Source organism: Cervus canadensis, chromosome 4, assembly GCF_019320065.1.
Source record: "Cervus canadensis isolate Bull #8, Minnesota chromosome 4, ASM1932006v1, whole genome shotgun sequence".
NCBI lineage: Eukaryota > Metazoa > Chordata > Mammalia > Artiodactyla > Cervidae > Cervus > Cervus canadensis.
This window is the reverse complement of record NC_057389.1, coordinates 103,532,490-103,555,151: the sequence shown is the minus strand read 5'-3', so window position 1 is coordinate 103,555,151 and position 22,662 is coordinate 103,532,490. Positions and strand designations below refer to the sequence as shown.

The 22,662-nt window shown below is 53.1% G+C and overlaps 1 protein-coding gene across 2 annotated transcripts in view; it reads right to left on the bottom strand.

Annotated features, from left to right (window-relative positions):
• The window catches only part of MAP1S (microtubule associated protein 1S), a 30,041-nt gene extending 7,934 nt beyond the window's left edge, over window positions 1-22,107 (bottom strand). Inside the window, exons 1-5 of one of the 2 annotated variants that reach the window (XM_043467295.1) lie at window positions 21,946-22,107; window positions 20,599-20,700; window positions 19,127-19,209; window positions 17,988-18,128; window positions 14,985-17,346 (exon numbers count right to left, since the gene is read on the bottom strand). In XM_043467295.1, the coding sequence (XP_043323230.1) occupies window positions 14,985-17,346; window positions 17,988-18,128; window positions 19,127-19,209; window positions 20,599-20,700; window positions 21,946-22,066 (2,809 nt within the window). In that variant the 5' untranslated portion in view covers window positions 22,067-22,107. The other variant, XM_043467296.1, reaches the window with a different exon arrangement.
• Window positions 22,108-22,662: the final 555 nt, after the last annotated feature.

Genomic DNA, 22,662 nt, shown 5'->3' with positions numbered 1-22,662 from the left:
TTCACACACAAGAAAGAAACCTGTTAGCTTGCCAGTGCAGGAGACACAGATTCAATCCCTGGTCTGGGAAGATCCCACACGCCTTGGAGCAACTAAGCCCACGCACCACAGCTATGGATCCTGTGCTATAGATCCCAGAAACTCCAAGCGCTGAGCCCATGTGCCGCAACTACTGAAGTCTGGGCATCCGAGAGCCTGCGCTCTGCAACGAGAGAAGCCACTGCAGTGAGAAGCCTGTCCACCACAAATGGAGGCAGCCCCTGCTTGCCGCAACGCAACCAGAGAAAAGCCTGTGCAGCAACAATTACCCAGCACAGTCAAAAATAAATGAATAATTTTGAAGAAAAAAGATTCCTGTTAGATGAATTTAGAAAATAGCTGGATACAAAATTAACACACAAAAAGCAACTGCATTTCCATACACCAACAATGAACAATCCAAAAAGAACATTAAGAAAACAATAACCTTAACAATAGCATAAAAAGAATGAAATAATTGGGAATTAACTTAAAAAGAAGGTAAAATATTTGTACATGAAAACTACAAAACAGTACTGAAAGAAACTAAAGAGAACATAAATTAACGGCAAGATGTCCCATGTCCATGGATTGGAAGATAATACTGTTAGGATGCCAACACTACAGGATTTTTTTTTTGGCAGACATAAAAATTTACATTCTAAAATTCAGATGGAATCTCATAGGATCCCAGATAGCCAAGGTAACCTTGAAAAGGAAGAACAAAATTGGAGTCCAACAAAATTGGACTCACATTTCCTGATTTCCGAAATGACTATGAAGCTATAGTAATCAAGGCAATATGGTAAGAATATTAAGACAGACCTATGGATCAATGGAATAGAATAGGTAATAAACTGTCACATATATGGTCAAATGATTTGCAACAGGGGTGCCAAGAACGTTCAGTGGGGGAAAGGACAGTCTTTTCAGCAAATGGTCCTGGGAAACTGGATATCAACATGTAAAGGAATGAAGTTCAATGTTTATTTAGCACTATATCTAAAAACTGGGATGTCCTTGTAGCTCAAACGGTAAAAAGCCTGCCTGCAGGGCAGGGGACCCGCGTTCAGTCCCTGCGTGAGGAAGAGCCTCTGGAGAAGGGAATGGCAATCCATTCCAGAACTCTTGCTTGGAGAATCCCACAGACAGAGAAGCCTAGCAGGCTACAGTCTGTGGGGCTGCAGCCTGGAACACAACTGAACAACTAACACACACACACACACACGAACCCAAAAATTAACTCAAAACTGATCAGACAGCAAAATATAAGAGTTAAAGCTATAAAATTCTTAGAAGAAAACATAAGGCAAAAGCTTCATGACACTGGCCTTGGCAATGACACCTACAGCACAGTTAACAAAAGAGAAAACAGAAAAACTGGGCTTTATGAAAATTAGAAATTTTTGTGCATCAAAGGACACTAGCAACAGAGTAAAAAGGCAACCCACAGAATGGAAGAAAATATTCACAAATCATGTATCTGATAAGGGGTCAATATCGGAATATAGAGAGAACTCACAACCTAACCACAAAAAGACAACCTGACTCAAAAATGGGCAAAGGACATTTCCCCAAAGATATACAAATGTCCCACAGGCACATAAAATGGTGCTCAACATCACTGATCATTAGTGAAATGCAAATCAAAACCACCACCAGCTACCACCTCACACCCGTTAGGATGGCTACTATCAGAAGCTATGAAACAACGAGTAATGGCAAGGATGTGGAGAGACTGGAACCCTTGTGCATTATGGGTGGATTCTAAAATGGTACAGCTGCAGTGGAAAACCAGGATGGCAGTTCCTCAAGAAAATAAAAATCAACTCACCATAAGATCTAGCAACCCCACTTCTGAGTATGTGCCCCGTAGAATCGAAACCAGGGGTCTCAGAGAGGTATCTGTACGTCCAGCTTCACAGCAGCCAAAAGGCGGAAGCAACTCAGGTGTCCATCAACGGATGAACGGATATGTGGTCCATCCACACGACGGAATATTTTTCAGTCTTAAAAAGGAAGTTCTGACATATGCTACAACATGGATAAAGCATGAGGACAATATGCCAAGTGGAAGAAACCAGTTACAAGAAAACCCCAATACTATATGAGGCCCCTTACATGAGGCCCCATGAGATGCAAAGCAGAATGGTGGTTGCCATGGGCTGGGAGGAACGGGGACTGAGTATTTCATGCGGACAGAGTTTCCAGTTTCACAAGATGAAAGGAGTTCCGGAGACGGATGGTGCTGACAGTCGTACAACAATAGGAGTCTACTATGCTTCACGCTACTGAACTGTGCACTTAAAAACGGCTTAAGGCAGTTAATTTTATGTTACATTAATTTTATCACAATTTTCAAAAACTGCAAAGAAAAAGTACATGAAGCCTGACACCGCTATCCTTAGAAAGCTGACAAGTTGGCCCCTGGCTACCTTCTGGGAACTTGAATTTCCGAAGGGTCCCCACCGTTTCCCAAATGGTGAGAGCGACTCAGCGTGCCCACACTTCTTGTGCAGCAAGGCAGTTCTCGCTGCCCACCTGCTGCTCCTTTCTGGTGGGGGCGGGCGTCTGAGATTTTAGTGCATGCCACATCGTGATTGATTATATATATATATATAATTTGATCATCTGCAGATGTATCTGGCCTTTATCCACAGTTCTGCCTCTTACCTCTTACAGCCCTTGAAACTTTCTGCTCTCTAAGAGCAATGTGAGTTAAATCTTGTCACAATGGCTGGTTTCTTGTCCTCAGTTCCTGAAACCACTTCAGGGTCCTAACAGTGAAGTGAGTGTCTTGTTATTCAAAACAAACCCTTTCCATCACAACTGGGTTTCGGCTAATGAAGGTGACTTTGGGCCCCACCCCAGGGTAGGGGCTGGCTCCCAGGAGAGCCAAGCATGTGATTAAAAAGTTGAAACTTTCAGTCCTGTTCTTTGATTTTGATGGAAGGCAGAGGGACTTGAGGTTGAATCAATGCCATTGGCCAATGATTTAGTCAATCACAACTGTGTAATGAAGCCTCCATAAAAGCCCCAAAGGACAGCTTTCTGGCCCTTTCCCACGTCAGGGAACCAGAAGGCTTCTGCATGCTGCTGTGTGAGCCCCAAGCTCCACAAGGACATCGGATCCCAGGTTTGGGACCTCATTCTACCTATCTCTTCATCTGGTTGTTGATGTGTATCCTTTAATAGCCTTTTATTTATAATAAATTGGTAATCTAGTGAGTAAACCTGTCTTTCCCTGTGTTCTGTGAGCTGTGCTATCGAATTAACCAACCCAAGGAGGGGCCATGGGAACCTCTTGCAGCGAGTCAGTCAGAAGCACAGGTAACAAACTGCACTTGCAATTGGCATCCTGAACTGCACAGGCCATCAGAACCTCCAGTCTGCAGCCGGCTGGTCAAAGCACAGGTAGAAACCTGGGCTTGTGACTGGCATCCAAAATGGACAGTGGTCTTGTGAGACTGAATGGAGTGCGATTCCATCTCTGGGTAGACAGTGGCAGGATTGAGCTGAATTCCTGGACAGCCTGCTGGCATCCAAGCTCATTAGGGTAGGGAAACCCACACACTGGACCTGGGAACAGGACCCCTTTTTGGTTGGTGTCAGGAGTGGGATTCACTAGAATGGCCCCGGCTGACAGAAACGTGTTTTTTGAAGAGTTAGGACAAAAAGATGGGCAATGAAGAAACTCTGGTCCCTGGATGGCTACCTAGTCAACCACAATGAAACCGCAGCTGCACACCAATCAGTTCCTAGAGGTAACTGTTACCAGCAGGACCCAGACATGACAGCAGAGTAAACTTCCAAGCAGCTGGCTCACTGGATGTATAAAGAGATGCAAAATTACAAGCAGCACACAAAGTATACAGCTTCCCGGTTATTGCTGCAGTGAAAAGGGAAAGAGAGGAATGAGCTTTTCTTTCTTGAGAACAAAGAAGATAAAAAGATCAGTGAGCAGGCTTGATCACTCCTAGTTTTTACTTTAACTATTCTCCATCTGCAGTGTGTAAGTCTGCTTTTCTGCCCCCTAACTTGGCGTGAGCTACATTTTGCACCTATTATTCTTTGACTCTGCTAATTACATCTTGTATCCAGTGCTCTCTTCACAGACGTGTGGTTCTTCTCTTTTCACGTTACAGAAGGCCGCAGTACAATACACAGAAGACAAGGGACCAGTTACCAGGTAACCTGACGCCAGCCTGTGGCTGTTTTTGAAACAATGCAAGAGAAAGAAGACAAGAATCTTGCACCTTTGTTCCTCATCACCTACTCCAGACTGCATGCTCTCATCTTGTATAACCCCCCAGATTCCTCACGGAAGGGGGGGCCACAGTTCTCGAGGCATGAGCCTACTGCATTCTCCCACGCTGCAGGCTGAGGAGTAAAGCCACCTTTCTATTTCCTCCAAATTCTGTCTCTGAATTTTCTGTTTAATTTGGCTTCAGTGGGCAGAAAAAACCAAGATTTTAACAGTAACGTTATCTGTAATAGCCAAAATGAAATTTTTAGAAAGTGTGCACTCAGGCCTTGATCCTGCAACAAATTCAGACTTAGAAAGATCCAAGCTTTGGCCATTAGCCTCAAAAGTGCCCCAAATTATGCAGGGGCAACAGGAAGTACCTCTGAGGTCTCTCTCTGGTCACCAAGAAGGTAGTTAATGTTGGGGGAGGGCAAAACCAAGAAACAACTAAAACCACATGATAGAGTGTGAAGAAACCAACTTACTTTGTGGACTGGTATCACCAGTTTCCCGAAGCATCTGTGTCTTTGGGGGCTGTGTCTTTGGTTTTGAAGGCTTCGGAGTGGAAGAACACATTTGGGTGGATGCAGGATCCGTAGCTCACTACTGAACAATCACAGACTGTCCCAGACACACAGGAGGTTATTCCCGAAGGAACAGCCAGCCTGGTCAACTGGATAAAAGACACTGAAAAGGGTGTCTATCCTGAGAAGGGGGACTGCCCAACGGGCCCTAAATGCCGAGCGGGATACCCCAGATGAAGCAGGTGAGATGCTTCCTGTGCAAGCCACGCAGGCCTGGTTTTATTTATTTATTTATTTTTTTGCAGGCCTGGTTTTAGAACTGGGACGTTCACCCATTGAAGATGCCTGTTACCCACGTTTTGGTCAATGCTGTGATTAAGGGACCCTTACTGCATGGGCACCCCATGGAACATTACTCCCCAGTTTACAAAACTGTTCTAGAAGCCTTATCAAATCTGCTATCTCAGCTTCCCCTATGATACCAAGAATATTAATTTAGAAAATGGGGAGAGACAAAGGAGAGTCAAGGGACTCAACCAAGCGGAGTGGGAGTCTTCAGACGGCTGTTGAAATGAGGAATGAATGAAGCAAGGATGGAGCTGAAACAGGTGTCGATGTGAAACCAAGCGGGACCCTGTGGGGCTCCTGGGTACAGAAGCCGCTGTGTCCCTCCTTATTTGTAGGGAACAGACGCCATCCTCCAAGACAGATGTTCCCTGAGGTCCAAATGGCAGATTCAAGCAGGTGCTAAATCAGAGATGGGAGGGGAGGCACAAGGAGAAGCAGCCAAGAAACCTGGTTCTACCTCAAGGGCTACTCAGAGCTCTTCACAGAACTAAAACCAACAAATGGAAGACGTCAGCATTCTTCATTCCAGAGACCACCACCAGATTAAAGGAATTAAAGGATGCTCATTCGCAGATTACCTGAAGGACTTCCCTGGTGGTCCAGTGGTTAAGAATCTGCCTGCCGATGCAGGGACACAGGACTGACTCCTGGCCAGGGAAGATTCCACATGCCCCAGAGCAACTAAGCCCCTGCATCACAACTCTGGAGCCTGTGCTTTAGAGCTCGCTAGCTGCAACTACTGTGTTCACGCGCCACAGCCACTAAAGCCCATGTGCCCTAGGGCCTGCAAGCCACAACTACTAAGCCCGTGCGTGGCAACTACTGAAGCCCACAAGCCCGGAGCCCATGCTCCCCAACCAGAGGAGCCACTGCAATGAGAAGCCTGCGCGCAGCAACCAAGACCTAGCACAACCAGAAAAATAAATTAAAGAAAGAAATCGAGAGACGACCTGAGACCAGATTACAGGCGAGCAGGCCCGGCACACACCCTAACTTATCAGCAGCTGTGCCCTGGAGCCTCAGCTATAAAAGTCCTGATCAAATCCCCCGGGGTAGGAGACAGGTTTTCAGGGGCACAAACCCACACATCCCCTTGTGCCTGGCAAAGCGGTAACAGGCCTCTTTCCTACTTCATCCAAAACTCTGTCTCCAAGATTCAATTTGGCACTGGGGCCCAGAGGCCGAGTTTTCAGCAACTGATGCAGCACCCCCAGATGGAGTAGATCAGTGTGGACCCCAACATTAAAGGGCCCCAGAGAAGTCCGTGATTTACTCTAGTTTGGAAGAGTTTCAAAAGCTGGAAGCAAAAAATTAAATAAGAAACCCGACTAGGGATCCCCAGGTGTTCACTGATTAATCAAGATAAAGACTGAAGCAGGGGCCAGGGTCCTCTGGTCCCACGCCTGGGCAGGGACCCAAGGCCTTCTGCAAATGCCTGTGTGCTATGTCACTCAGTTGTGTCCGACTTCTTGAGACCCCAGGGACTGTAGCCCGCCAGGCTCCTCTGTCCACAGGATTCTCCAGGAAGAGAATACTGGAGTGGGTTGCCATTTCCCCCTCCAGGGGATCTTCCCAACCCAGGGGTCTCATGTCTCCTGCACTGGCAGGCGGGTTCTTTACCACTAGCGCCACCTGGAAAGCTCACAGGTATATGCAGGTGTGGATAAAATGGCCAGAAGAGGAGACAGGCCTTCCCCAGGACTCCTAGATACAGGAGCCCAACACACTGCGATTCCAACCCTTGTTGGTGAAGTCTGAGAGGGCAGCTTAGGTTAGACTGGGATGAATGGAGATGAAACTTTGATGGGATTAAGGTGAACATTTGAATGAAAACTGGGGTGTATGAACACATTTTGTGTGAGGTGGTCACATCTTTACATGAATATATAACTACGATGGAGGTTGTGTCTGACTCGGGGTTGTCTTCCCCACTTAACACTGTACAGCAGGGGCCTGCTAAGTCTGCCCTCTGGCCAGTTTTAATCGGGGACACTAGATGGGAACCTGAGTGCACACAGGTGGCTAACGCAGAATGATCTAGAATGCCTGGGGAACAAAAAGAGTTGACTGCTTTAATTCATCATAGACCAGAAGCCGGAGTGCCGGTACCAATGAATTCACTGTACCATATAGCCCTGTGTGGCCTGAAAAAGGCAGATGTTTGTGGAAACTAACTGCAGACTATCGAGGCTGAAACCAAGCGGTACTTCCCACTGGCTCAGCAGTTTGGACATGGTCTCAACCACACAGAAAATGCCAGGAGGCTGCTACTCAGCAACTCATGTCGCCGCTGCTCTTCTCTGTCTTGACCTCAGGAAAGGGCCAGCAGTAACTGGCCTTCACAGGGGAAGGATCCCAACATTCTTTTTCTGCACTGCTAAGGGATCCCTGAACTTGCTGTCATACTCTGCTCAGAAGCGACGTGGCCTCGATGCAGACCCCCAGCACGCTCACACACTCTGCTGATGGCTCTTGGTGGTAGTGGAAACCAAATAGCAGCGAGGGCTGATCTGAACGCAATGGGACACACATGACCAACTTGTTCAGTCGCTCAGTCGTGTCTGACTCTTTGCGACCCCATGGACTGCGGCACACCAGGCTTCCCTGTCCTTCACCACCTCCTGGAGTTTGCGCAAACTCATGTTCACTGACCAACCAGGATGTGTTAATAAACCCAGCACCAGTCCCCAGGTGGGCCCAAACAGTCAAATTTTCAGGGAGAACCTGGGCAGGAGCCACCTGGGGTAGTCCCCCAAAGACTAAAAATAAACTGCTGTCACTACCGTCCCTGGGACTGAACAAGAATCCCAGCACTGGGCTGGTTGCTTTGGGTTTTCATCTGGGAACTGTGTTAGTGCTCATCTGTAAGACCACTCGAAAGACAGCTCTATCTGAGTTGGGGACCCAAACAAGAGCAGGTTGCGTCTGAATTACAAATGGCGGCAGCCCTCTCAACTTGGCCTTTGGGCCTTGCTGACCCCCCAACTCATATGATTTGGGGAGTGTCCGCCACCATATCCTGAAGACTGGAGCTTCTGGCAAAAGTCCACGAGTGCCTTCTAGCAATGACCGTTGGGATTTTGGACCACAAAATTCCAAGATGAACAAGGTACTTGAGAGACAATTAGTAGCCTGTGATTGGGCATTCACTGAGATAGCCTTGATGATTGACAGACCTAAAACAATCATTAAACCCGAGGTGCCCATAATGTCTTGGGTGATGTCAGAGAAACACTAATGAGGAATAGAGTGCCCAGGAGAAGTCCGTAATAGTTTTTTTTTTTTTTTTTTTTTTGCGCCACACTGCACAGCCTGCAGGATCTTAGTTTCCTGACCAGGGAGCAAACCTGGGTCCCCTGCAGTAGCACTGTGAAGTCCTAACCACTGGACCACCAGGAAAGTCCTAAGAGCTCCATCATAAAACGCAAGTGGTTCAGAGGGCTGCGGCTGCCAGGGGGAAGCAGGCAGGCACCCACTGTATCCTGAGCACATAGCCTCTTTTCCTCCAGGAACGACTCAGGAGCCACCTGAGGAGCTGCTGGAACCAACTGGCCTGAGGACAAGCCCTGTGGACGGCTCTCAAATGCATCACAGAGTGCGCTTGCTTTGTGGACGGCAGTTTTAAGATGAATTGATAATACCCTGTTTGGCAAGTGACTCCATTAAGACCTGGAGAGGGCCAGGCTGTGATTGAAGGCAGCAAGAACAAATCGGCTCAGTGGGCTGAAATGCATGCTGTTTTCCTAGCAGTGGTGGAAGAATTGAGCAATGGTAAAGCCCCTGTGTGTTTTTACTGACTCCTGGCGGCGTGGTCAGGTAGACGGGCAAAGGAAACCTGAGCTATACAAGGGATGTCTGCAAGGGGCACGGCCCTGTGGAAAGCACTCTGGGAATTTAAAGGGCGTGGTCAAGTAGGACATGTCAACGCCCAACAGAAGAACTCCTTCTAGATCTGGAAGGTCACTGAACCACAAAGCAGATGTTCTGGGGGTCCAAGAATGAGTCAGCACGGGAGGTGGGCTGCAGCAATTCAGTAGTGAAAGTGTTATTTGTTCAACTGTGTCTGACTCTTTGCGACCCATGGACTGTAGCCCACCAGGCTCCTCTATCCATGGGATTCTCCAGGCAAGAATACTGGAGTGGGTAGCCATTCCCTTCTCCAGGGGAACTTCCTAACCCAGGGATCGAACTCAGGTCTCCCTCATTGCAGGCAGATTCTCAGCAATGAGGAGGAGGGAGCCAAACCTAGCTTTAGTCCTCTGGCGCCCTGGGAGGCACAAAAATGCAGGTGAGAACTCTGTCAACAAGAGAGAGAAACTGCAGACGGCTCTGGGGGAAATGCCCCGGGAGATGGAGCTGGCAAGTGGGTTACAGTGGACCAAGGCCAGTAACCCTGGGGGCCATAAATGAGTCCCAACAGGAACAGACCCTCTAGGTTTGCATACCTGAAGGTCCGATGCAAATGCTCAAAATACTATTGGATTGGAACAGAAAATACTGTAAGTTTGAGCCACCGAGTTACATTCCTTCAGACAGACAAAGAGATGCACTTTTTCAGTCCATGTTGTCCAACGGTGGGGCAAGAGATTTCACATCAGAGGTGTTGCGTATCATCCTCTGAGTAATGGTTTAATAGAAAATTTGACTGAGTGGCTGGAACATTTACTGTCTAAAACCAGGGGAGATGATAAAGGCTTGAGAGGCTGGCTTACTCGCCTTCCCGAGTGTGTGCTCACACTCAACATGAGGGGGCTAAGGGAGGGTCCCCACTGAACAGCTTCCTCCACTTTTCTGGAGGGTATAGGGAAGTAGGCATGGATGCTGGTACATCTTCCCCACACTGTAGCAACCCGCCCCGTCCCCAGCTACTTGATGGGCCAGCAGCACAGCCGACTCCTAAACAGTAAACTGCAACTACACCTTTAAATCTTTGTCAGAATTCCTAAGGGCCTGATGGGGTGGAATGTGCCCTCATCCCCTCTGGCAATGCTGGGGCTGACAGTGAATGCTGTCGTGTTGTCTAGAGGTTGTGAAAGCCCACCGGTTCTGTACTTGTGCAATCCTGGCGGGGAGGAGGTTTGGGTTAGCTAGCCTAGCTTCCTGGCAGCAAGATAGACCGGTGTACTGGCCAAACTAATGTCCCTTCCAAGGGTGCAAAAGTGTGGGCAAAAGAGAAATGCCAAATGGAAAGGAGAAAGGAGAAATAACCTCTGAGGGTAAAGGGATGAATAAGCGAGTTATGCAATGAGGGAAACCCAACATTTTATTAATACCTGGAGAGAGGCTTAGAGCAGAATAATATGATCTCTCAGCAGAAGCATGCCAGATGCCTGGCAGGCTGAAGCTAGTTTGCTGAGACCAGCCCTGATTTGGGGACCTGACAAGATGGAGCAGCAGCCGCAAACCTGAATGGCGTCACTCTGGGAGACATTCTGGTCCTAAGATATATTAAATGAGCAGGAAAACTGTTCATGACTAAATGGAAGTCAAGCGATGTGCCTCTATCTCTGACTCCTCTATTTTTCAGGCTACGTCTACTATACAAAGGACAACATTTGGGAACCGCTTCCTCTGAGACTGCAAACCGTGTGGTGTATGGCTCCCAGCAAACTGGTCTATGTAATCACTGTGGAACTACAGATCTTGATCATCAATTGCTTAGAAACGTCCCTGGTTATGATGGTCAAAATACAATGGCAGCATGCCCAACATGGGGCTTCCCCAGGTGACGCTAGTGGTAAAGAACCTGCCTGCTGATGCAGCAGATGTAAGAGACACGGGTTAGATCCCTGCGTTGGGAAGATCCCCTGGAGGTGGGCACGGCAAGCCACTCCAGTATTCTTGCCTGGAGAATCCCCATGGACAGAGGAGTCTGGTGGGCTACAGTCCATGGGGTCACAGAGTCGGATACAACTGAAGTGACCTAGCACGCACGCACACCTGAGGGTGTGCCATGCACAAGCACATGACGCCCTGTTTTTGCAGATAGAAAACTATTCATCAAAAGGAGGGAGAAACAGTGGGTCCCTGATGGGATTAAAGCAGTGGGCATCTCTTGGTGGCTCAAGTTCCTTAAGGCAACAACCCCACCAGAGACAAGGCAGGCTGAGCGAAGTCTCGTGGCATGCTCCAACTAAATTAAACTACTTCCAGGTGTGCATACCATGCATCTAACTCTAGTCTGGGGGATCCAAAATTGTGGGGTGCAAAACATGCGTCCTAAGTGCACCCAGGCCACTAGTATGCAATGGCATCAACGTCCCTGGTGGATTCAACAATGCTGGCCCACAAGTCAGAAAGAGCCTGAGGGTGAACAGGTGCTAGTGGGGATTTGAGGACGAGTGGAATTTGCTATTAATGAGGAGCAGCACTCAGAGGAAAAAGATGAACTAGAATAGGCAGATGAGGGGCAGTTCTCTTCCAGGTGGAAGGTGAAGGATGGGAGCCAGCCTGGAATGAGACAGAGAGAGAGAGAAAGTGTATTTGTGTCTGCGTGTGTTTGCTCAGCTGTGTTCAACTCTTCGTGATCCCATGGACGGTAGCCCGCCAGGCTCCTCTGTCCATGGGATTTTCCAGGCAAGACTACTGGAGCAGGTTGCCATTTCCTACTCCAGGGGATCTTCCTGGACCAGGGAAAGCGAATGAGCTACTAGCAAAGTGGGTCAGGCAGAGTCAGCCAATAATGCTGGATACGCTAGATCCCAGCGCTGGGAAGGGGCCTGTACCCTGACCTAACAAGCCCAAGGCCTCTTGACTGTTTTCATACGAACAGAGGCCGAAGCGGCCAGGGGGCAAGTGGCCCTCCATTCGAGCTACTGAGGCTCAGGGCACACACACCCATGGCAATGCTATGGCTCTTCAAGCTTAGGGAAGTTCTCTAGAAGCATTAACGATTTACACAGATGCACCCAGACTGCTCTCGCCTCCAGGAAAGCTAGAAATAAAATACACCCCGTGGCACAGCCAGTAGGGACAGGAATAACCTAAATGCCATTTATGTTCTCCTTATAGGAGAGGTGGGCCCTGCAGTAAAACACAGCCTCAGTACAAGCCTGCAGTTTTGTCCCTGGTTACCCTGGAATTCAGAGCTAACTGAATCATGGTCAGTCGTTACAACCTCTATCCTTAGTAACATTTGGTACATGGGCAAAGGCAGATGTGGTTGGGAAGGCGAAGAGAATACCTCCATAGTTCTTACTGATTTGTTCTGTAATGAAACTGAGTTGTACCCTGGCCATATTTTGATATGGTATAACCCTGGCATTGGTAAGAGTCAACCACCTCATGTAAATGAGTTTATGGGAACCCTGCTTGTGTGTGTGCTCACTCAGTCCTGTCTGACTCTTTCCAACTCTATGGACACAGACTGTAGCCCCCCAGGTTCCTCTGTCCACGGGATTCTCCAGGCAAGAATATACTGGCGCAGGTTGCCATTTCCTCCTCCAGGGGATCTTCCCAAAGCAGGGTTAGAACCCTTACCTCCTGCGTCTCCTGCACTGCAGCCAGATTCTTTACTGCTGAGCCAGCGGAAGCCACTGGCTTCCCCAGTAACACTGCATTTTGATGATCAAATGTATCGAGGGCCTGAGTTAAGTCTCCTAAGGATGTAACAGTTGCGGGAAATGACTGGCCTGAGGAGGAACAGGATCTAGCTAATCACCAGCTGATTGCTGTGCCAAACAGTTCTGTATAAATTGAATGTAAGGTACAAGCAGCAATGACGTTTCTTTAAATCAATCCTTATCCCACAGTGATTTCTCCAAATGTCAGGCCTATTTGTGTTGGTACTATTGTTTTATCTGTTCTATGAATGTGACCCCAAATGTAAGTCTATAACAGGGACCCACGTTTTTCCACTACTTTTGATTAATCATTTTCCATCCACAAAAACAGGGTGTGATTTGCCATAAGGGATCTGTTCCACCAGGGGGTAGACTACAATATTTTGATTTATGAGAAATAAATATATTTGGTCATTCTCAGATATCAGTTCAGTTGCTCAGTCGTGTCTGACTCTTTGCAACTCCATGGATTGCAGCATGCCAGGCTTCCCTGTCCATCACCAACTCGCGGAGCTTGCTCAGATGTACTTGGTCTTTATCCATAGTTCCTGACTCACAGTTCTCAAACTCTTGGAATTTTCTGATCAATAAGAGCAATGCGAGCATCTTTTGCTATATTTGCTCTTTGGTCTTCATTTTCAAAAAATATTTTAGGGCCAGAGAGGTAAAATGGGTGTCTTGTTATTCCTCAGAAGCTCTCTTCCATCACAACTGGGTTTATGGTAAGGAAGGTAACTTTGGATCCCAGGCCAGGGTGGGGGCTGGTTGTTAGGAGAACCAATCATGTGATTAGAGGGTCAGAGCTTTCAGTCCTGCCCCAGATTTTTGAGGAGGGGAGGGGTTTGAGGCTGAACCAACTGCCATTGGCCAATGATTTAGTCAACCGTTACTATGTAATATAGCCTCCATAAAAGCCTCAAGCTTTCTAGCCCTTTTTCAAAGCTTCCCACCTCAGGGAACCAGAACATTCTGTGCTACCACACAGGGCTCCAAGGCTTGTGAGAACAGAAAATCCCTTGTGTCATATCTCCTCTCTTCATCTGCTTGTTGACCTGTATTCTTTAAGAGTCTTTTATAATAAAATGGTCATCTAGTAAGTACATGGGTTTTCCTGAGTTCTGTCAGCTGCTCTGGCATATTAACAAATGGAAGGAAGGGGTCCTGGGCGCCTCTGACCTGCAGCCAGTGAGCAGCACAGGTGGAGGCTGCTCGTGGGGCTGAGCCTTTCGCCTGTGGAATGGGATTCTATCTCAGGCAGACGCTGTCAACACGCAGGGGACTACTGGGCCCCCCAGCTGGTGTCCAAGATTTGGACCCAGGAAGCCTCTTCAGTGTGCGTGTGAGGCAGCAAGAAACTGCACGCCCAGCGCCAGTAGAAACCCTGGGCTCTGAGTCTCTAAGGAGCTTCCCTGGAAGGCGGCATGTCACACGTGTCGTCACAGCTCGGAGATCAGGGACTCGAGCATGTGATGTGCAATTCCACTAGGGTTCGAACTGTGTGCTGGAGAAGACTCTTGAGAGTCCCTTGGACAATAAGGAGATCAAACCAGTCAATCCTAAAGGAAATCGGTCCTGAATATTCATTGGAAGGACTGATGCTGAAACTAAAGCTTCAATACTTGTGGCCACTGGATATGAAGAGCCTACTCATTAGAAAAGACCTTGATGCTGGGAAAAATTGAGAGGAGGAGAAGAGGGCGACAGAGGGTGAGATGGCTGGATGGCATCACTGACAAAACGGACTAGAATTTGAGCAAATTCCAGGAGATGGTGAAGGACAGAGAAGCCTGGCGTGCTGCAGTTCGTAAGGTCGCAGAGTCAGACACAGCTTAGCAACTGCACAACAAAGGTTCCAGAAGCTATGCCTGGTTTCCCAGACTTCCCCACGCCTCGTCCCTTTGCTGATCCTCCTCTGTGTCCTTTTGTTGTAATACATTTATAAGTATGACCACACACTGAATCTTACTACCCAGTCATCAAACCTGGAGGTGGTTTTGGGACCCCAGACACAAAGGGGTTTCATAAAAATGTACCATTGAAATTAATTTAACCGGTTTCTTTCTGCTTCAAGTGGCTACTGGAAACATCACCACCACAGATGTACTCACTGGGATGATGTCTCCACTGACGATACCGCTCAAGCACTCAGAACTGCAAGTGCTTAAGACAGTCAGGCCAGAGCTTCCATTTTATAGGAGAAACAGGCCCAGAGAGGGCTGTGGGTGTGGCTGAGACCACACTGCAAATAGGAAACCCACTGCAGGATTCCGGCCCACAGGTACTTACCGGATGGACCTCGAGTGGTTGTCTTGGGGACGGAGGGCTTTCTGGACAGGGGTGCCCGATTTCCTTTATCACTGGGCTCGCTGCGGGCGCTGAGTGGCCGACTGGCCCTGTCCCCACTGGCCAGCCCCTTGGTTTTGGCAGCAGTCACTGGAGTGGCTTTGGGGGCAGTCGTGCCGGAGCTGGGGCGGCTAAGGGGCTTCCGGGTACGGCCGGCGCCTTCTTTCAGCCGGGCCTGCTCGGGAGGCAGCATTTCCGGGTCCACCATGCAGATACTAGGTGGGGTGGGCAGCGGTGGGGGGATCTTGAGGGGGTCAGGCAGCGGGTCACGGCGGGGGACCCCGAAGCCCTCCGTGTCCTCGTCCGAGTCGGCAGTGCCAGGGGCAGCCGGCAGGGGGTCCGAGTCGGACAGGGTGGGCAGGGACTCGCTGACGGATGTGGGCGGTGTCTCCTCGGCTCCTCCCGGGGCGCCGGCCCGCTCCTGCGACCGGGCGCTGCTGCCGTTGGAGCTGCCGGGGGACACGGGGGCCGGCGCCATGGGCACGGCCTTGCGGTGCTCAAACTCACAGGGCGACACCAGGCACAGGTCCACGTCATGCGGGGAGGCCGAGCGCCGCACCCGGGGGCCGCAGAGCGGGAGGCTGAGCCCGGCTTCACCCGCGGCTGCAGCTGGCGGCGGAAGCACCTGCTCGAAGGAGACGGACAGGGACTCGTCCACCTCCGTGGAGTGCGGGGAGCCCACCTCCGCGGGCAGCGAGGGCGTGGTCACCGTGGGGGAGGCATCCGGCCCGGGCTCCCCACCCCGCAGGGGGCTCAGCGACAGTGGCCCGCTGCTCTCTGTTGGGCCCTGCTGGGCTCCGGCGGGCGAGGGCGTGCACGGCTGGGGGGTGCTGGAGGCCAACAGCAGCTCCAGGGTTTTCTCCTCTAAGCTGCCGCCTTCCTCCCCTGCCGGGCTGAGCCCCAGATCCAGGCTGCTCTCTTGGCTGGGCGTGGCCACGAGCTGGGGGGCCGGGGAGCCGCAGGACTCCGTCGGGGGGCTGGCCTCTCCACTCCGGAAGCTGGGGGGGCTACGGGGCCCATTCTCAGCTGGTGGGACCCCTGGGCGGGGTGTGTTGGGTGCTCTGCGGGGCTTGGGAGCCACCTGGGCACCCACGTTCTTGCCACTGACCGTGGCAGAGCCTGCCCGGCGCACCTCCCGGGCTTGGGTGCGAGGGGCGCCGGCTCTGGGGTCCTTCTTCACCTCCCGGGAGGGCCGGGCTTCTTTCTCAGCCCTGCGAGGGGCCTCAGTCCGTGGGGATTCCTTCCGGGCCACCCCCGGGCGCTCCTGGGTGGGCCTGGAGGGCACCACCGTGCGGCCCTCTCTCCTCAAGCTGTCCCGGGAGGCCACGCTCTCCTTGCTCTCAGCTCGCCGAGGCCCAGCCAGGTCCTGGGGCGTCACCACCGGCTCCCGCAGGAACCCCAGGTGCTGCAGGCGGACCAGGCCATCCAGGAGGCGGGCAGGGGGCGTGCAGCCGGGGAACAGCACACGCACCACCTTCTCGGAGGGGCCCGCGGGATGCCACACCAGCAGGGCACACACGGAGGCCAGGGTGTGGTCGGTGGTGGTGGCTGAGGGCGGGTGCAACACATACATGTCCAGCCGGCCCACGCCCATCTTCTGGAAGAGCACGGTGGGCTCGGCAGGCAGTGGCCCTCGGTTCAGGGGCATAGGGGTGATGCCCAGCCGGCTCAGGAGGCTCAGGGCCAGTTCGGCCTCATCCTCCCCACGCACCAGCCGCGAGGCAGCCGCGCGGGCGTTGAGAAACACGACGCCCAGGTTGGGGGAGATCAGCCGGCGGAGCCGGTCGTCCCCGGAGCCCCCGCCAGCTGCCGCCTCATCGCGCTCCGCCAGCTTGCGCCGCAGCAGACTGTTGAGGCCCGGGAGGCTGTCGGCGCCCGCGTGCGTCACCAGCACAGCGTCCACCCGGTCCAGATGCCGCACCAGCTTCCAGAAGCTTGACTTGGGGTTGGAGCCGCCATTGACCAGCACGGTGAAGCCATTGACGGCGAAGAAGGCGGCGTCCCCAAGGCCGCCGGGGAAGATGTAGCAGCAGGGCCGGGCGAGCCTGAGGAAGCCCACGGAGGCCGGAGGCTCGAGCAGCTCGAAGGGGGAGGGCGGCTCCAGCGACTCGGCCACGTACTCCAGGAACTCGCGCAGGCCCTCGGAAGCCGGCAGCTGCACTGGAGGGTTCAACCGCAGCTGGAGCACGCCCTGCAGGCCGGGCACTTCGGGGGCCAGCCGGGCCCAGTCACCGAAGGTCGGGCAGGTGATGGTGAGCTTGGGCGGCTCGGCAGGCTGGGGTGTGGAGGCCAGGAGATCCCGGATCTGAAGAAGGGGGAATGGTTAAGGGGTCACCTGGAGCCAGGCAACACCCAGCCCCTTGGGAAAGCTAAGCCCCTTTGCCTGCCTTTATCACCCTCGGGACAAAACCAAGCTCTCCCTACAGCCCAGGAGGGCCCATGGGCCTGTCTCACCACCTATTCCCCTCCCGCCCTCCTCCACCTTCTCACTCTCCCTGCCCCAGGGCCTTTGCACTTGCTGTTCTCACACCCTAGAGCACATTTTCCTCCAGGGAGACTCTCTACACGTCCCCACCCCCACCTAGTCTACTGGCCTTTATCTTACCATTACTACATCACTCACTCCAGTACAGAAAACATGGTTTCCCAGAGTTTTCTGCTCATTTGCCCCACTCAGACTAAGGGATCAGAGAGGACCCCCATCCAGTTATGCCCCAGGTGGGCCCTAGAATCTGGGGTGCCACCTGAAGCCTTTGCAACATCTGATCTAAAGGCCCTCACCTTGCAGTGGGCCATGGGACTGAGCCTGACAGTACATGTTGTCACCATCCCCTACAGAGGAGAAGGGACGATGCTCGGGGCGAGGGGACAGCAGGTCACCTGGGCGGCTCAGCCCAGTGGGGATGAGCCAGACTTCAGAGGCAGGATGGCGAGGGGGCAGCTCACCTCTCTGTCCCCCAGGACCTGGAGGAAGTGGCGGGGTGAGAAGCCCCCGGTCTGCAGCAGCAGCTCCCCTGTCTCCTCTACGCAGGGCCCAGCCAGCACCAGCAGCTTGTGAGAGGCAGGGTCTAGCAGAAGGTTCCGGAGCTGAGGGAGGGGGAGAGCGTTCAAAGCCCTATTCCATGCAGTGGGATAGCCAGCACCCCTCTCTGGGGTGGTCCCCAGCCCCAAATCTATGTACAACCAGCCCACTCTTGTCCTACCAGGGCTTCCCTGGTGGCTCGGGGTAAAGAACCTGCCTGCCAATGCAGGAGACACGGGTTTGATCCCTGGGTCGGGAAGATCCCCTGGAGAAGGACAGGGTAACCCACTCCAATATTCTTGCCTGGGAAATCCCATGGACAGAGGAGCCTGGTGGGCTACAGTCCATGGGGTCACCAAAGAGTCAGACATGGCTTAGTGACCAAAATGTAACAATCTGTGCCCCAAGTGGCCTGGCTAGTACTAAACTAGAAGCCGGGATGTAGCCTCTGGGCCTCCTCCTGGAGCTGGTCCCCATCCTCCCTGCCAACTCCTGCTCATTCTACAAAGCCCAGCTCCAGTGCCCCCTCCAAGTCTTCCTGGGCCTCCCAAGCCCACATTTCCCTCTGGCTCAGCCCAGGTGCCCTAGGGAAGAGGGCACTGTATCTGGCTGTTTCCACCAGAGCCTTCTCAGGAAGCAAAACTGGGCATTTTTGATCATAGGCATCAACCTGTACAAGGCTCTCTAGGGGGCTCTATCTCATAGGAAGCTGAGAGAAGAGTGCAGACGTGCACAAGCTAGAATTATCAGTTCAGACAACTAGCAGGGCCCAGCCCAAGGGAACACGAGACCCAGAAACACTGGTTGGGTTCTGCCCTCCCACACTCCAGCCCTTCCCTATCCCATTCAATCCTCCCATGCTCCAGCCTGTTCTGACTCCACCTACTCCCATCAGCAGCTCTGAGGAGGGACTAAATCGAGGGAGTCACCAGGGGAGGCTTTGTTGCTGCTGGCTGTCAGGGAGAATTTCAGGCAGATGAAGTCAGGGACCCCCGGAGGGTGGGGCCAGGGGATGGCCCTGGTCCCAGCACCCCGTTCCCCCCAGAAGCCTTCCCTTTCCTACCTCGTCACACAGGGATTTGTCTGATGGATTCAGGAGGACCAGCGTCTCCAGGGTGTCACCACGGTGGTGCAGGCTCCGCTGGCCTGTGGGAGAACCGGGCCCTTTGAGTTTAGGGCTGAGCCACACGCGCCAGGGTCAAATCCCGCCTCACTGGGTGATCCTAGGTGGCCAGGAGCCCCTCCAGGACTCGTTTCCCAGGACCTCCAGCCGGGGGGTCACCCGGAGATTAATAGACCTGAGATAGAGCTGCAGGTCAGGATGAGGCAAGAACAGGAAACCGCCTTGGCGGGCCCCATGCTGGAGACAGCAGGGACCAGGCCTCCACTGTTGGCAGAACCCAACTGCAGCTGTCAGCCCTGTGAGGGGCAGCATTGTCATCCCTCTTTATAATCAAGGAGCCTGAGCCCAGGGAAGGCCAAGAAGGGTATACCAGGAAAAGGGTACAACATGGGCAAAGGCCCTGAGGCAGGACTGAGCTCTCGGGGTCTGAGGATCAGGAAGGGGCTAGAGCGGGGGGCAGCGAGAGGGAGTCGAGGGCAGGGAGGCCTTATGAGTCACAGAGAGGGGAGTGGGGTTGATTCTGGGATCTGAACCCTTGTCTGTCCCCCGAGAGTCCAGATGTGTTTCAAGGAACCTCCACTGTTGGTTATCCTTTATCAGCTTATCACAGGCTTCTTATCATGTGCGGATATTGCCCCATTCAGGCAGGGAAATTAAGGCACAGAGAGGGGAAGTGGCCGCCAAGGTCACACAGCATGGACGGGATTTCCACCCCTCCCCAATCCGATACAGTGAGGGTCAGGAAGCCACCAGGAACGGCTGGGACAATGAGGTGACGGACACTTCCTTCCCCTCCTGAAGCAGCCTGGAGGTGACTCAACAGGCCAGCTGAGCAGGGGCTAGCTAGGCAACACCCAGGCCCCACCCACAGCTACTCCATTCACCCCAGTCGGCCCAGAATCCCCAGGGAGCACGGACCATGTGGGGCTGCCCAAGAGTCCCAACCCCCTCCCCGATCTTGCTTTCTCAGCTCCCATCTACTGAGCACTTACCCTGTACCTGGCCCTGTGCAAGAATCACAGCCATAAACCACACCCGGTCCCTGCCAGGCCCAGCCCACACGCCACCGCCCCTCACTTTCCAAATGTCTTGTCCTTTTGCTTGGGTGTTTCCCTCCACCCTCCCCACCAGCTGCTTCTCATCCAGAAAGACCCTCCTCAGAGGTCTCCCTGCCCCCCACACCACACAGCCTCACTCGTCACATGGGAACAAAAATGCAAGTTCTGACCTCGCGAGTTGGTGAGGGCTGAGGGAGTGAGTGCTGGCTCAGGGCCTGCCCCTGCTCTTCCTCGTGGATCTCAGCTGTACTATTGCTGTTGTTTACAGCCATCCCTGACGCACACAGCTGGCGCTCACCAAGTGGACAGAAGGGGAGCAGCTGGGGCACGCAGGACCACCTTTCACAGCCTCACCTTTCACAATGCTCGAGAAGGTGGCTGAGTGCCGGGACACGAAAACCTTGAGCTGCTCATCGAGGCTGCAGACACCAGGGTCAATGTCCCAAGACCGGATGCCTGGTGGGGTGGGCGGGAAAGGGAGATAGGAAATCAGCTGGGCTCCCCAGCTCCCAGAATATTTCAATAACTAGCAGAGGGCAGGCGAGGGCCACCACAGCCCCCTCCTCCCCCAACCTACCCCTGCACATGAAGGCCAGGAGATTCAGAACCATCCAGTGTGCCTTTGGATCTCACTGCATCCACCATCAAGGAACCCAAAAACTCGGGCACTTTACAAAGAAGACTTAGGACCTCAGCAAGAAAGTCCCCACCTCCTAGACAGTCATCTTGTCCCCTTCAGTATCCTCCCACCCCCACCACTGGTTTCACTGATCCTCAGCCCTGCCACGCACAGGTTCCACCTCTAAGCTTTTGTTCCCACTGCCCAGAGGCCCCTCTCCCTGCCTTCCCGTCCTTCAGGTCCTCTCAGCCCTTGGCATCTTCCTCTGAACAGTCCTGAAACCATCTGAGCTTAAAACTTGATCCATTTCCCTGCCCCCCTCCCCACCAGACCATTAGTCCTGAGAGGGCAGGACTGAACCTGCCAGAGGTCCCCGCCCTATCCTCGTTGCCCTGCGGGGTGACATTCCCTAAACCCATGAGATGTGCGCTGCCATCCCATTTTACTGGCCATGGAGGACAGGCGCTGACGATCTGAGAGATGCAGGACGACGGATGAATGCCCTCCAAGCAGCACGGTGTGGGGTGCACCACGCCCGCCGGTCCCACCGTGCCAAGTGCTTGCAGGTGAATCTTGCAGGTGCATCTATGACTCACATATTCAGATGCCAAATCCCCTAAGCAGGCCGCACCCACCCACACCCCAATTAGCAGTTCCTCATGGAGCTACGGAAAGTGACCCCCGGGGCTCCGGGCCCAACCTCCCCATCCCTGCTCCTCCCTCCAGAACGTCCAGGCTACTAAGAGCCGGGGAATCGAGGCGCGCCCGGAGGGCGGGAAGCGGAGCCGTTGCCCATGCTGCCCAATCGCGTGGGCCCCCAAAGTCGGGGCCCGTGTCCCCTCCCCGGTCTGCACCACGCTCGAGGCGGAGCAGCTGAGCCCGACCCCGAACGCTGCTTCCTCCGCGGGCGCCCACAGACTCTGCCTGCGCCCTGTGTCTAACGGTAAGAGGATAGGGGCCCGGGCCACCCCCACCCCCCGATCCGGCCGGCCCCCGCCCCGACCGCTCCATCCTCCGGCTCTCAGGCCGAGATGCGCGGCCGCTCCCGCCTCCCCGACACCGCGGTCCTGGACCGGTCCGACCTCGTTCAAGCTCTTCCAGCACGTAGGCAAGCAGCCCCCGGCACCCACACTCGCCGCCTACTACGAGCAGCAGCGAGCTGGGGACCTCGGCCGCCCCGGACCCTGCGACCGTCGCCGCCATCTTAGCGCCGCCCTGACGCTCCTAGCGCCCGCCCTGCTGTCCCCGCCCCTTAAAGGGGCCGGACCGGAAGGGCTGAAGACCCCTCCCGGAAGCCCCTCCTCGCTGGTTATCTGCCCCGTCGCGCTCTCTGCGGCAGTGGGAAGTGCAGATACAGGCTCGGAAGGGTTAGCGGAGTCTTGAATCTCCGCTTTGAGCGCCTCTCCCAAATGACTACTGCTTCATTCATTCATTCACTCATTCATTCTCTCACTCATTTATCCAGCAAGTTCTGACTGCGTGCCTACTACTTGCCGATTGGAATCTCTGCCCTCCAGAAACTCACATCACCTCTCAGTGGGTCCAATCTGAACCAGGTCCCAGATGGTCCCGGTTCCCTAGGTCAGGGCTTAAACAGAGAAAAGAAGGGTAACTTTGAGGGCTTTGAGGGATGTGTAGGAGTTTGCCAGGTGTGGGTTATGGGATAATGTCACGTGAGGCATAAATTAGAGCATGTGCAGAGTTTAGAGATTAGGAAAGTACATGTGAAGTTGAGACAGATTCCAGAGCACTCTGGATCTGGAGCAGGGCACCGTAGTTATCCTGCACCTACAGTTTGC